Raw genomic sequence first — 12,974 nt, 5'->3', positions numbered from 1 at the left:
TAGGGCAACTGGTGGGGGGAGGTGGATTGGTGCCTCGGGGCGGAGGGGGGGGGGGCTGGCTGAAGGGTTACCCCCATTTTGAAAGTATATGCTACCCACAAATGGCAGTAGGGGAGCACGAAAAGGAGTGCCGAGTTGAGTTGCGGAGTAGGATTGGGGTTCACCCATATTAGTAAATAAATAAGAAATCAAAACACATTTTAGAGATATTTGCCCATCATTAGCATTGTGATTTTAGAAAAAAAACAAGAAAAATAAAAAATGTGCTACGTTTGACTTTTTCCATTGAAAAATATCAATTGTTTTCGGTTGCGGAATAAGTCATGTTGACCTTTTTGTGTTCACAGCTTAATTTTCAGGCCGGTTTATTATTCCCAAGATATTTCATAGAAGCTCCTGATCTCCTCATGCTGTGTATACTAAAAACCTTCTCCTTTATTTTTTGTGTTTGATTTCTAAGGTCACCTTGGACTGCCATCTTGGATTTTACCCAGCAAGCCTTGCAGCATGAAGCAAATGCGGGGAATACGATGTCACCTATACACTTGCCTGCTCCTCGTCCTAGGCACATTTATGCTTTCTTTGTTTATACACAGGAGTACTGACATCCCCAAAACTCTGTGGGCGTATGTCACTCCCAGGCCGATGTCACGCTCCAACGTCACATCGAATTACACTGTCCTACCAACCCATCAGACAAAACCAACCACCCGGCACCCTCTGATACCACCCTATCCCCATGACTACAAGTTCATTCTCAATGAACCAGACAAGTGCAAGCCCGAAGCGCCATTTCTGGTGCTTTTAGTCACTGGAAATTCTAATGACTATCAAGCGAGACACGCCGTCCGAAGCACCTGGGGCAATGAAAGCACTGTCCCTGGGGTGTCCGTCATCAGGCTCTTCCTGACTGGGATTGCCCCCCGAGTCACCGACCGGGTCCAGAAGATGCTTGAAGAGGAGAGCGCCACCTTCCATGATATCATTCAACAGGACTTCCTAGACACTTACAATAACCTGACCCTGAAGACCTTAATGGGGATGGAGTGGGTAGCCAAACATTGTCCGAACGCCAGCTACGTCATGAAAATCGACATCGACATGTTCTTGAATGTGGACTTTTTGGTCCGAAATCTCCTGATGCCTGGGATCCAGGTGAGAAGAAACTACATGTCTGGCAATATTGTCAGAAATGCAAAGCCTCAGAGGAACATAGGATACAAATACTATGCCCCTAAAGAGGTCTACCCAAGAAACGAGTACCCGCCATATTGTTCTGGATCATCCGTGCTTTCTGGGGATCTGGCCAAAAAAATCTATGACGTGGCTCAGACCATGCAGCTAATTAACATGGAGGACTGTTTCACTGGACTCTGCATGGAAGCTCTGAAGCTCAACCTCACAATTCCCCCCAAAGGCGTGTTCAATGGACACCACATCGAGTACGACCGGTGTCGGTTCTCGTCTCTCATAACCATGCACCAATACAGCCCTCAGCGCCTAATGGAAATATGGCCTGACTTTCAGTCCAGAAACGTCTCTGAGTGCGGAACGTCATGATGAGCATTGCTTCGATTTTTAAAGATGGCTTACTGCCGGATTCAGCAAGAACATTCCCGCAAAATCAAGCTGAGGCACTACACTAATAGGCAGTTACCCATGTTAATGCTAAGGCCTCATGTGTGCAGGTTCAGGAAAAATGCAAAGGTCTACGCAAAAAATGACATCATGAACGCTAACTCGAAATCACGCATTTTTCTTTAGAAAATCTCAACCAGGGAAATCATTAAAGCACAGCTGGTTAGTTGCTACAAGTTGAAAAATTGCAATTTAATCAAATGAAATGTCTTCCGAGGGCCCAATCACCAATGTGGAAATGTTACCTCTTTTTTGTATTTTGACGCTATGTCTCCACAAATAGTGTTGTTTTTTAATAATGTATCCACATTGAAAATCAAATTAAGCAGATCAGAGATTATCAATGTATTATTGAGCTTTGATAATAGGCCAGATCACAACTGTAGGGGTCTCAAGGCGCTATCCTTGTCTGAGCTTCATATTGCTATATACATTTGTGCAGCCACCGACCTTCTAACTGAGCCCAACAACCTTTGCGCTTTGTGGATTTCAACAGTACTGTATTTCCGCACTTTTAAGAACCTCTTGATTTAGATGGCATTCTAAGAAAGTAAACTATTTTGATAAACTAGACAACCGCTAAAATGAAATTGCACGTTGGATTTTAATTGAAAAATAAGAAATCTACCTGTATTGTTTATGAGGCATTGGGCCTCATTAGGAGGTTGGCGGTAACCCGCCGGTGCTACCGGCGGATTGCTGCTGACCTCGAAACACCAAATCTGCCGCCTGACTTCCCGGTGCCACCAGGACATTGCAAGTCCCGGCGGAGCGGGCAGTCAGGCGGGGGATTCGCTAAATCCCCATTCACATGACTTCTGTGAAAAGTCTGCCGGCAACGGCCGTTGCACCCGGCAGGTCTGACCCTGCCGGGTGCCACAGACCCTGCACGCAGACACGTAGTTTGGTGGTCCTGAAACAAGGGTGCTGGTGAGTTTACCGGAACCCTTGTTTCCAGACCGCCACACTCGGAATGAGGCACATTATCTTTTTTAGGTAATAAAACAAAAGAAAAATGGAACGGGAAGTAAGTCTATGCCTTCAAGGAAGTAAAATGATTCAGAGAATTTACGAACAGGACAGCTTGGAATGACCTATTGCCTTGAGCCATCTCCTATTCCACAGTGGACCGCAAGGCTTCGTTGTTGACCGTAGGCCTTTTTACACCTCTGTGCATTGAGTTTAATGATCTGTACTATACACTTTAAAGTTACAAACACACTCACTGCACTGATATGCGCCCTATTTCTCTGGTTTTGTTAATCCAGGCTCTCCCTCAGTGTCAGATCCTTAGGTGGACGCGCAACATAATGGCAGTCAAGATAGGTGGCATTTTTATTTATTGGAAATTTGTATGGCGCCTATACACAAGTATTTCCAGGCGCCACAAGACAAGCTAGGGGGGAGGGGCATGGGACTCACAAAAGTAGAACAGCAAACATGGTTATATTGTCCTTGTCAAAATCCTACAGTGCAAGTGCATGAACAAGGAGGTAAGTGCAGGGAGTGGAGGGGCTAGAGGGAGAAGTGCAGGACTGGGGTGCCCACAAAGGAGGGGCAGGCACGTTCTGGGCAGGCCAAGTCAGCAACTGCCAGGGGGAAGAGGAGGGAAGGGAGGATGAGTGCGGTGGACAGAGTGGACCAGGCTGGGCTAGTCCAGGAAAGGGAGCCTGAGGGCAAGTGCTGGCAAGGGGTGCTGGGGGGACTGGTTGGGGGGGGTCTGGCACTGGTGGGGGTGGTCTGGCCCCTGTATGACTAAGAAGGGACCAGGCCCCAGTCGCAGCAGCAGAGGGAGAGTTAGCACGGGAGGGGGAAAGGGAAGGAAGAGAAGAAAAGGAAAGTCTTGAGAAGTTTCCGGAACTTAAGAAGATCCGACTCAAGTCTGAGGGGGGTAGGGAGGCTGTTCCAGAGGGAGGAGCCTGCAGAGGAACGGGATCTACCTCCCACTCTCCGCTTGGAGAAACAGTTGACCTGCAGAGAGTTGGAGCCAGAGGACCAAAGGACTCTGGCTGGGAGGTATGTAGGGAGAGAAAGCTGGATGTAGAGAGGTCCCAGGCTACAGACAGCCTTGTGGATGATGCAAAGGGTGTTGAATTTGATCCTTGCGGTCACCGGGAACCAGTGGAGAGATTTTAGGACTGGAAAGATGTGGTCCCTAGGCTTGAGGCCAAGGATAAGTCTCACAGTCCTATTCTGGATTAGTTGAAGGGGGCGAATGGAGGAAAGAGGCCGATTGAGGAACTAGGGCTCTTGAGATGTTGAGCTTCTTGGCAAGGTCTGTGATGTGTGGAGAGAAGGAAAGAGAGGAGTCAAAGAGGATCCCAAGATTATCTGTCTCACAACTGGGTGGGGGGAGGGGACCCAAGCAGTCTGCCAAGAGAGTGGGGGGAAACATGGAGCAGGAGTCCCAATGAGAAGGATCTCCGTCTTACTGGCCTTAATGCAGAGATCATTGGCAGAGCGCCAGGCCCGAATAGAAGTCAGGCAGTCCGGTATGAGTGACGAGGTAGAGGATGGCAGCTTGAAAGAGCTGTGTGGCATCTGCATAATGGAAATGAGGGAAGATCAGGTGGGCCTGAGGGGCCAGGTAGATGTTGAGGAGCCAAAGCGATAGGACAGAGCCCTGAGGGACGCCAATGGTAGAAAGTGAGGTGGAGGAGAGAAAAGGACCCATTTGAACTTGCAATGGGCTGTTTGAAAGGAGTGAGATAAGCCACACCAGTGCCCTGTCCGTGATGCCTAGGGTATCATGGAGACGATTTATGAGGTTGGAGTGGTTGACAGTGTCAAAGGCAGAAGAAAGATCGAGGAGGATCAGAACAGAAGGAGTTTTGAATCCAGATTAGAGAGTAGGTATTCAAGGGTGTTCAGGAGAGCAGTTTCCGTGCCTCTGGATACCTGAAACCGGACTGGTGGCCATGGAGGCAGCCAGCCACTATGGTGTGGAAAGTCAGTTGGGTTATGACCAGCTTCTCCATGAGTTTGCCCAAAAAAGGGGTGATAGATGGCTTTTTTCGGAGAGGGTGCACACAAGTGTGCTTAAGGGGTTGAGGGAATGAGCCTGTGGCAAATAAATGGTTGCAGAGGTCAGCCAAGGCAAGGTTGCACTTGATGGTTCTGGAAGAAAAGGGGTGCACCTGTTTAGAGGAGACTTTCATAGAGCAACTCTAGAGCTATCAGCTGGTGCAATGGGAGAGAAGGAGGAGAGTATGGGGGGGTAGTAGGGTCCAAGGGAGGTGAGAGAAAGGGGCAGGTTGGGGGGAGCAGATGACAGAGAGGACAGGATGCCCAGAGTTTTGGAGGAGAAGTGGGCAGCCAGTACAGAGCAGAGGGTCTGGGAGGGAGGAGGCGAGGAGGAGACTGTGCTAGGTCAGGCAAGTTCCTTGCAGATTTTAAAGAGTTCAGCCGTGTTATTGGTGGCTCCAGAGACGCAGGCCTGGATGTGAGCCCTCTTCTTGGAGGAGCAGATGGCAAGACGATATTGCCTTTGGAGTAGGCAGTGTTAGGGAGAATTCTCATTTCTGTGCTAATTCCCTTCAACGTTAGACACCCCCACCTCTTTTGCTGGACTTTAGGACTTTTTAATTCTAAGCATGTAGTGAATGAGCCTTTTTTCTCACTCTCTAGTGTGTTTTAACCTGATTTGGATCATGTGTTTCCATTGTTTTTGGAGTCTGACAAACTCCATATCCATAGGCATCTAGTTTTTGTATGGTCACACACAGCACTTTCAGTGCAGTGTCACAGAGAAATCCTTCAGATTTAACGTAAGGTTTAAATACCGTTTCTTGTGTGAACTACTATTCCCTAGAATAGTAAAGTGAAATTGACTTTACTTACCTTTTCTCTTTGTCGGGCCAGCTCACACCCTCTTATGTGGAGTGCTGAGGTTGTTACTTAGTAGCCCCTTATACTACCTACTGATACTTATGTTACCCTCACTACTTTAAATGGCTGGTGGCAGGGGTTAATTTTCCTACCATTGCGCTTTTCTACCGCAGGCTGAATCCTCAGCTGCAGTATAGCACCCATGAGTGACCATTTTGTCAAAATGGCCTCGGTCTTCTTTTTTCACCATTTTCTGTTTGTGAGGTCTTTCTTGGGTTTTATTCTGCACACCAAACCAGGTTGGAGCCCTTTGTTCATTTTCTCTTTGGCGGGCTTCCGTACTGAAACCCGCCTCTCGCTCCAGTGAGTCTAGAAGGGCAGGAAGTGAGGGAGGTTCCCAAAACTCCCCTGTCCTTTGTCTTTAGGAATGCCTGAATGCACCCAGACCTGATTGGCTGGGTGGCTGTCCTTACAGGCCAGCCACCCTGCTGTTAGAGTGACAGCCAGGCGGTACATGAATGGGATAAACCTGCTTAAAAGGTGAGGGTTTTGGGACTGAAGACAGAGTCGATCACTTGGAAGAACAACCCGACATAGAAAACAATGAAAGAAGCTTGCTGCATTCTCCTGGACATTTGCATTGCCCAGTGAAGCCCTGCTTCTTTGCTGAAACTGCTTTTCTAATCGATAAGAGAAGCTCCAAAAGGGACGACTTCTTCCATTGGGTTAGTTGGACCAACTAACCTCGAGACGAACTCCACTGGACCATCTTCCCCAACTGGCTGTACTTCGTTGCTGCTGCAGGAACAGAGTGCCAGGGATTGAGAAATCTGTAGTCAAGTGCAACGTGTGTGATCTGGTCAAAGCTCCAGACATCTCCCCAGGACCATCCAGAAGCAGGACGACCAGAGCTCGAGTCCCCTCACCAGAGTGCAGGACTCAAGTAGTGAAGGTAGCCCAACCAGTGTCCAAGATCCGTGGTCGTGTTGTTTACCGAGCGCTGAAACTGCAAAGTGCTGCTGATCCGAAAAGAGCCCGTAGCTGCAGCTGACCTCCGAATTGCTGCCGCAGGAGTCCCCAGACATCCTCCCTTTTGTCCCCACGACTGAGGCCCAGGAACCCAGGATCTGCATTGCTACAACCAGACAGAAGCCAGCTGGCCTACTATTTTTCTAGCCAAAGGTATTGTTCTGACTTGGGGTACTTATGTCAGCGTCTGTAGCTTGCTCTTCTCAGTTGAGACTTGCAGTAACTGGTTTGCAAGAGTTGATTTCAGCTCTAACCTTCACAAGTATAACAGTTTATGACCCTACAGTGATTTTTCTTCAACAAACTCTCTAACTTTGTGCAAGACTTTTACTATCTAAGAAGTGCCTCAGCTCCATAGGCTTTGCTCCAATTGACTTTGGCCGTCCTGGCTCCCTGCAGACTCTTCTAGTCCATTTGACTTTGATGATTCTTACTGTCCTTCATAGGTGATACATTGGTTGTAAACTAATATTTCTGGGAAAGGTTTTTATCTAGAATGCATTGGAAGATTTAAAGTGCTCACACGCTCTGAGAACCTGTTTAACCCTGTTGCCTTCCCTTAACCTTTCCTTTCTGCAAACCGCAGAACCTACAAAGTGTACTAGTGATATATAAATGCAATTACCGTGCTAGTTAGTGAAGTCACCTCAGGGTGTAGGACTTGTGTAAGAAGCATCTATAAAGAGTATCAACTAGCTTTGTGTGAATTCTGTGAAAGTATTTAAAGTGCATTTGATTGCTACATATATTACCATTTTTAAAGAATGCTTACTTAAAAACTACTGTTAAATAAATAAATTATTATTTTAACTATAACCTTGAGTGTAAGTGTTACTTGGCTACTTGTATTAGTGGATTTCATTGTTACAGCTCTACTGCTCACATTTACCACTATTGAGATAAGCCTGGCTGTTTAGTCACTCTACCAACATGTGTAGTACAGACCTATACTAATAGGTGGGTTACCTAATACCAAGAGGACAAGTGTTGTGTAGTCTCCCGCAGGGTTACTACATCAAATCTTGCCTAACACTGGTGGCAGCGGTGGGATAGATGTAGAGTGGTTACATTGATTATTTGCTGTACTTGTGCCCAACTAAACTAGCCACAAGGCTAGGCTCCATCATAAAGTGAAGCAATTGTCCCATGCCAAATATGGATAACTTTAATGAGGCAGCCCTGATTGTCCTGACAGTAGATCAACTGAAAGACATGTGTAAAACCAGGGGTCTGACTCTGAATGGAAAAAGAATGTGAATTAATTAGAAGGTTGCTGAATCACCAAAGTTTGGGTATAGGCCTGTAACAGCTACTCCCCCAAGTAATGTGGAAGATAATGATGAGGACGTCAGTTTAGAGCCAGGCTCCAATCTGCAAGAGGAGTCAGAGGAGGCGGAGGAGTCTCAGGAAGCGAGACCCTCTCTGCCACAGCTTGCCTCTATGCCTCAGCCATTTTCCATTGGGACCCCACAAGGTCCACAGTTAAGCCCAAAATATGTTTCTCTTGCAAGACTAAGATTAGAGTTGGAGTTCAAGAAACTACACGCCCACGCTGAAGCCAAACATCAAAAGGTGAAACTTAGAGAAAGAGAGATGCAACTCTTGAAATGGACATGAGAAGAATGTCCCTTGATTCTGCTTCCCTTTCCGAGCCATCTAAGTCTGCTAGTCCCAAGAGGCCTCGCCTGCCTAAAGAAGCAGTGAGTATACATGAATCTAAACTTGATGTGTTGGATTGGCTGGGTATGTTTGAATACACCGATGGTCTTCAAAGAATCAGTGGGAATGATTTCATTCCATGGCTCATGTCTAGTCTCCCCCTGAATGACTGTGATGCTGTAATGGAGTTGGGTGCCATTGAGAGAAAGGATTATGAATCAGTAAAGCTGGCATTAGTATCAATATTTGGGAAACCATCTTCCCAGTACCATAAGAGGTTTAGGACCCTCAAAATGACTTATGGTACCCCTTGGGCTACCTGGGTGTGTGAATGTTTGAAAAACCTAGATGGTTCGGTTAAGGGTTACAGAGTGAACTCCTTTGAAGGAATGAGGAATCTTTTTTGATAGAATGTATTTCTGTTGCCTGCTCTTCTGAGCTGAGACAGCACGTGGCTGACTCAAAAGAGATTGATCCCAAAAAGCTAGCATAAACTGCTGACTTATGGGTAGCCAACAGGGCCACTCACAAGGACCATGGGGAAACTCACAAGAAGGAAGAGGGGAAGCAGCACAAGAAAGAGGGAAAAGAGAATTCTAATTCCATCCATCCAAAAGAGGGCCACACACAAAGCAAGGGTAAATTCCATGGGAAACCTGGTAGGTCTAGTGGAACCTCTGGTGCCAAACCAGAGGGAGGTCAACAGTAACCCCCATTCCAGACACCATTTGGGAAATGTTGTGTATGTGGGTCTGTAGATTATGTGAAAGGGGATCCCAGATGTAAGGGTAAACCTTCAGGGGTTCACACTGCCTCCTTAGCCTTCATCCCTGAGGGAGAAGCCCAAATGGCAAGTGTACACTTTCAATTACTGGCTGAAGACCCCATTGGAGCTCAAGCCAGTGTTTCTTTAGTGTCGCTGGGTCTGTGGGAACAAAAGAATGTGGGTGTGCGCAACTCCATACCAGATAACACAAAAGAATATTATAAGGAGAGTGTTCTTGTAAATGGTCGGGAGGCCCCTGCCATTAGAGACACTGGGGCAAGAATTACAGCGGTAGATGAACGTTTTTCCAAACCTGAGGATGTAGCAAAGGCACCCAAAGGTCCCACTAAACTTGCAGGAGGCCCAATCCAGATGGTTCCAATACTACCAGCTCTCATCCCGTGCAATAATAGACTGTTAGAATACCTGTCAGTGTACAAAATGAGGTGCCTGGGAGAGTCCTGTTGGGAAATGATTTGAAAACTCTTGGAGTTGTATCTAGTACCCTCAGGCCTCCCAGCAAGAAGAAACAGGAGCAAACAAGAGTGGGCAGAGAGTCAACATTCAGAGACTCTCAGTTTGAGGTTGAGGAGATTTCCAATACCACCAGTCCACAGGAAGGCCACTCTTCTATTTGCAGCAAAAAGAAAGAGACAAAGGAGAAATCAAAGGTCCCTGGGAGAAGGAAAGGTCTCAAACCTAAACCTGTTCACAGGACAAGGACACCCCGAGAGGATTGTCCCAGGTCCCCCCAGTGACCCCTTCCCCAACTGAGGCTGAGTGGGAAGACCAACCAAACTCTGTGGAGTCAGCTACTGATGACACCAAGCTGGAAGAAAACCTTCCCTGCATTGGAGATCTAGATCCTAGAGACCATCCTGAGCTGCACACTTTACTTGCAGAAGGGGCAGACTTCAGCAGTGGACAAAGAGAGTGTCCCTTTCTAGAAGGTTTGCGCCAGCAGACAACTTCCCACCTGGAAGGGCAAGAGCCAGGGAAGCATAGGCTTTCCTGGGAGGATGGCCTCCTCTACAGTGAACCTACTGAATCTACCCCCAGGGGACTACAGGAGACTTGTAGTGCCCCAGGAGGTGAGACAGATGTTCTTACAGTTGGCACATGAGATTCCTCTGTTCTTCATCCCAGTCATTCTCATCCATTTCATAAACCTTCACTATCCCATCCCATAGGAGTCTCTGACACTCCAACCCCTCCCTTTCCAATACAAAGACTACATGTCTACCTGACATGTCCCAACCCCAGCGTCAGGCAAAGTCAGGCAATTAACCTGAACTACACACACCTGACAGCCCTTTCCTTTCCCCACAGGGATAAAAGGTGGAGCAGGAGAGCACAATATGAGCAAGGCGAGCACGGCAGACAGCATAATGAGATGGCTAAGAAGGCGCGGCAGTTCAAACAAAGGAGAAAGGCGCCAGAAATCGAGAGGGAGGAGATAAGTGACCTTGCCCTTTTCGTCCCAGACCCGCAGAACCTTCGAGGAAGAAAGCCTAAGGCCGCCAACAATAGCACGAGTGTCTTGTAACAGATGTCAACGGTACACTGGGCAAGTTTATGCCGATAAGCAGGACAGAGGGAAGCTCCAACGCCCGTGGTACCAAGCTTGACTCCGGGAAAGCCAAAAGCCAAGCGTTTCATCACAGCCGGTAGTCGAGGGGAGAATCAATGAGAACGGGGCTGTGTTGAGTGAGAGAATCGATAAGTAGCAGGTTTGAACTACGATTAATGAACTGTGTTAAGAAACTGTAACAAGTATTGAAGGGGAGACCAGGTGCAGAGGGAAACTGGTCGAGTCCCATATGATAGAAACCACAGATACCAGAAGGCCATAGGAGAGCCAGCAGACTAGGTCAAAATGGTCATGCTGAGGGTCAAGTAAAACCCCAGTACAATCGAAAGCCTTTGATCTACAAACAGTGTGAAAGCAAGGCAAGTAAATCCCGCAAACCATGAACTGTGTAAAAGTAGGACTGTGAAGGTAAATAGGGGTCAGTGCCCAGAAGAGGGGGACCTAGGGGTGAACCACTATCACCCTGATCGAGAGCCACAAGGGAATCCAAAGAAGGGAGGCTAAGACTAGAGAGTGGTCGGAGGGTGATCCAAGGGTGAAAGTTGTCACCCCAAATGTGGAAGCAAAATTTAAGAAGCAGCAAGAGTGAACCTGGGGGAGGGATGTTAATGAAAAGAGGGGCAAAGTTAAAGTCCCAAGAAACAGTGTGTTGACGGGAGTGAACACGGTGGAGGGATGTCCATTAGAACTGTTTGAAAAGAAACTGAGATTTTTGAAAGAACGGTCAGTGCCCAGAAGAGGGGGACCCAGTGGTGAAGCCATCAACCGACCTGAAACGTTGGTGAGCAATTGAAAGGGTCAGCACCATGAAGAGGGGAACCCAGGGGTGTCCTCATGACCCAGTAAACATTGGGAACAAGCTTTCATTTGTTAAATGAACTTTTCTTTGGAAGTGGAGAGGCCCTCGAAAGCGAGAAACATAGATATCCAGGGTGTTGATATCAGTGAAGAACTTTCTAGGGATTGTCGCACAGACGAGGGGAATCCCGGGTTGAAATTCGCCACCCAACGCCCATGGAAAAGAGACTATAGGCCTCATTAAAAAATCATAATTACTGACGGGCCTGTGCTACTGTGTCCGTGAAGCACTGCTGCCGGAATCAACGGTTGATTCTGTGTTAGCGTGCATGTGCATTTTTGCATGCAGAAAACGGTTGCACCAGCATGCTGGTAATACCACCAAACCCTCCTCAAATCCCCACACCACCACCCTTGGTGCTGGTGATTCGGATTCCAGCTCCACGCTATCTGACTCACTGGCACCGGTAACACCGGTGCCGTTATTACTGTGACCGGAAATAACGTGTTCGCCTGAAAATGAACTGGACCGGCGGCCATTAACAAAACACAATCCATTGCAATCCTGAGAGCACAGGAGTGTAACCCATATCCCGAGCACTGAATCACATCAGGAGACATGTCTGCAAGGATACCTGCAACCTGGAGGCACAAGCCACGCTTCAGCGAGGCTGAATTGAATATTGTGGCAGATACCATCGTCGAGCATGCTGACCAGATATTCAACAACAACCTCAGAAGGCAGGCGCAGTTACGCAAGAAGGAAATCTTGGAGGAGGTGGCCCAGAAGGTAACGGCGGTTGTAACAAAACCACAAACCGTCAGGGACTGCCATAAAAGGTGGGACGACCTTCGTCTGACTGTGCGAAACTCCTGTCGGCACAGCACACCTAGGACCTGGCCACAAGAGGCGGCACTGCACCCCCCATCCACCTGCAGCCATTGGAGGAGACCTGCAGGAGCATGCTGCTCCACCTAGAGTCGATTGAGGGAGTTGTTGCAACAGAGGCTGGAGCTGTGACATCGGAGGATGCTGGTAAATACCCGTAAGCCCAATGTCACATCATCCACCTTGTCCACACTGCATACAATAGACTTTGCAAACATATCAAGTATGTTGTGCACAATGCCAGAACAGGCCTGCTTGCTGCCTCCCCCCCAGCTGGTTGCACCCATCCACATACACCTTGCACCCAAACCTCAATCATACCCCACTCACACAGTGAACATAACATAGGCTCCCTGTATCACCCTCACAAGTTGCTCCTGCTAGTACTCAGACACACATCCCCTTGAAACAGCCTAACTTGTGTTGTAACCGTTGTGCTAGCACAGGCCCTAAGTCACGTCAGTGCCAAGAACCTACACCACCAGCAAACGACGTGCCGCACACAGCAATGAAACATGTGGCCCCCTCGTCCAATCCACCACCACCCATGTAGCAAAATCATCACCAACGCAGTAAGTGCCATAGGCAGCAGTCACATGTGGAACACAACCATGGCACAACCAGCCACAACAAAACATCATACAGCTTGTGTGCCACACCCATAACACCCTAACCGTGAAACACTAGTACACCACGGAAGTGCCACTGTACACAGAGAATGTAGGCACACCACGCATGCACGGACACAGTATCCCTGACACAAGCATGTGTGCACC

General features: G+C 47.9%; 1 protein-coding gene across 1 annotated transcript; it reads left to right on the top strand.

The window, feature by feature from the left end:
• The first annotated feature begins 645 nt into the window (after positions 1-645).
• On the top strand, positions 646-1,947 carry LOC138467353 (beta-1,3-galactosyltransferase 2-like). The gene has a single exon (XM_069607319.1). It carries the CDS (start codon positions 646-648, stop codon positions 1,558-1,560), a length of 915 nt encoding a protein of 304 aa, XP_069463420.1. The 3' UTR covers positions 1,561-1,947.
• The last annotated feature ends 11,027 nt before the right edge of the window (positions 1,948-12,974 follow it).

Source organism: Ambystoma mexicanum, chromosome 4q (assembly GCF_040938575.1).
Source record: "Ambystoma mexicanum isolate Mex_15411 chromosome 4q, UKY_AmexF1_1, whole genome shotgun sequence".
Lineage (NCBI taxonomy): Eukaryota > Metazoa > Chordata > Amphibia > Caudata > Ambystomatidae > Ambystoma > Ambystoma mexicanum.
The sequence above is the reverse complement of the archived record's forward strand: the minus strand, read 5'-3'. Positions and strand labels throughout refer to the sequence as shown.

Coding starts and splice junctions, on each gene's coding strand:
- LOC138467353 (XM_069607319.1), top strand. CDS start 646: ATGTCACGCTCCAACGTCACATCGAATTACACTGTCCTACCAACCCAT.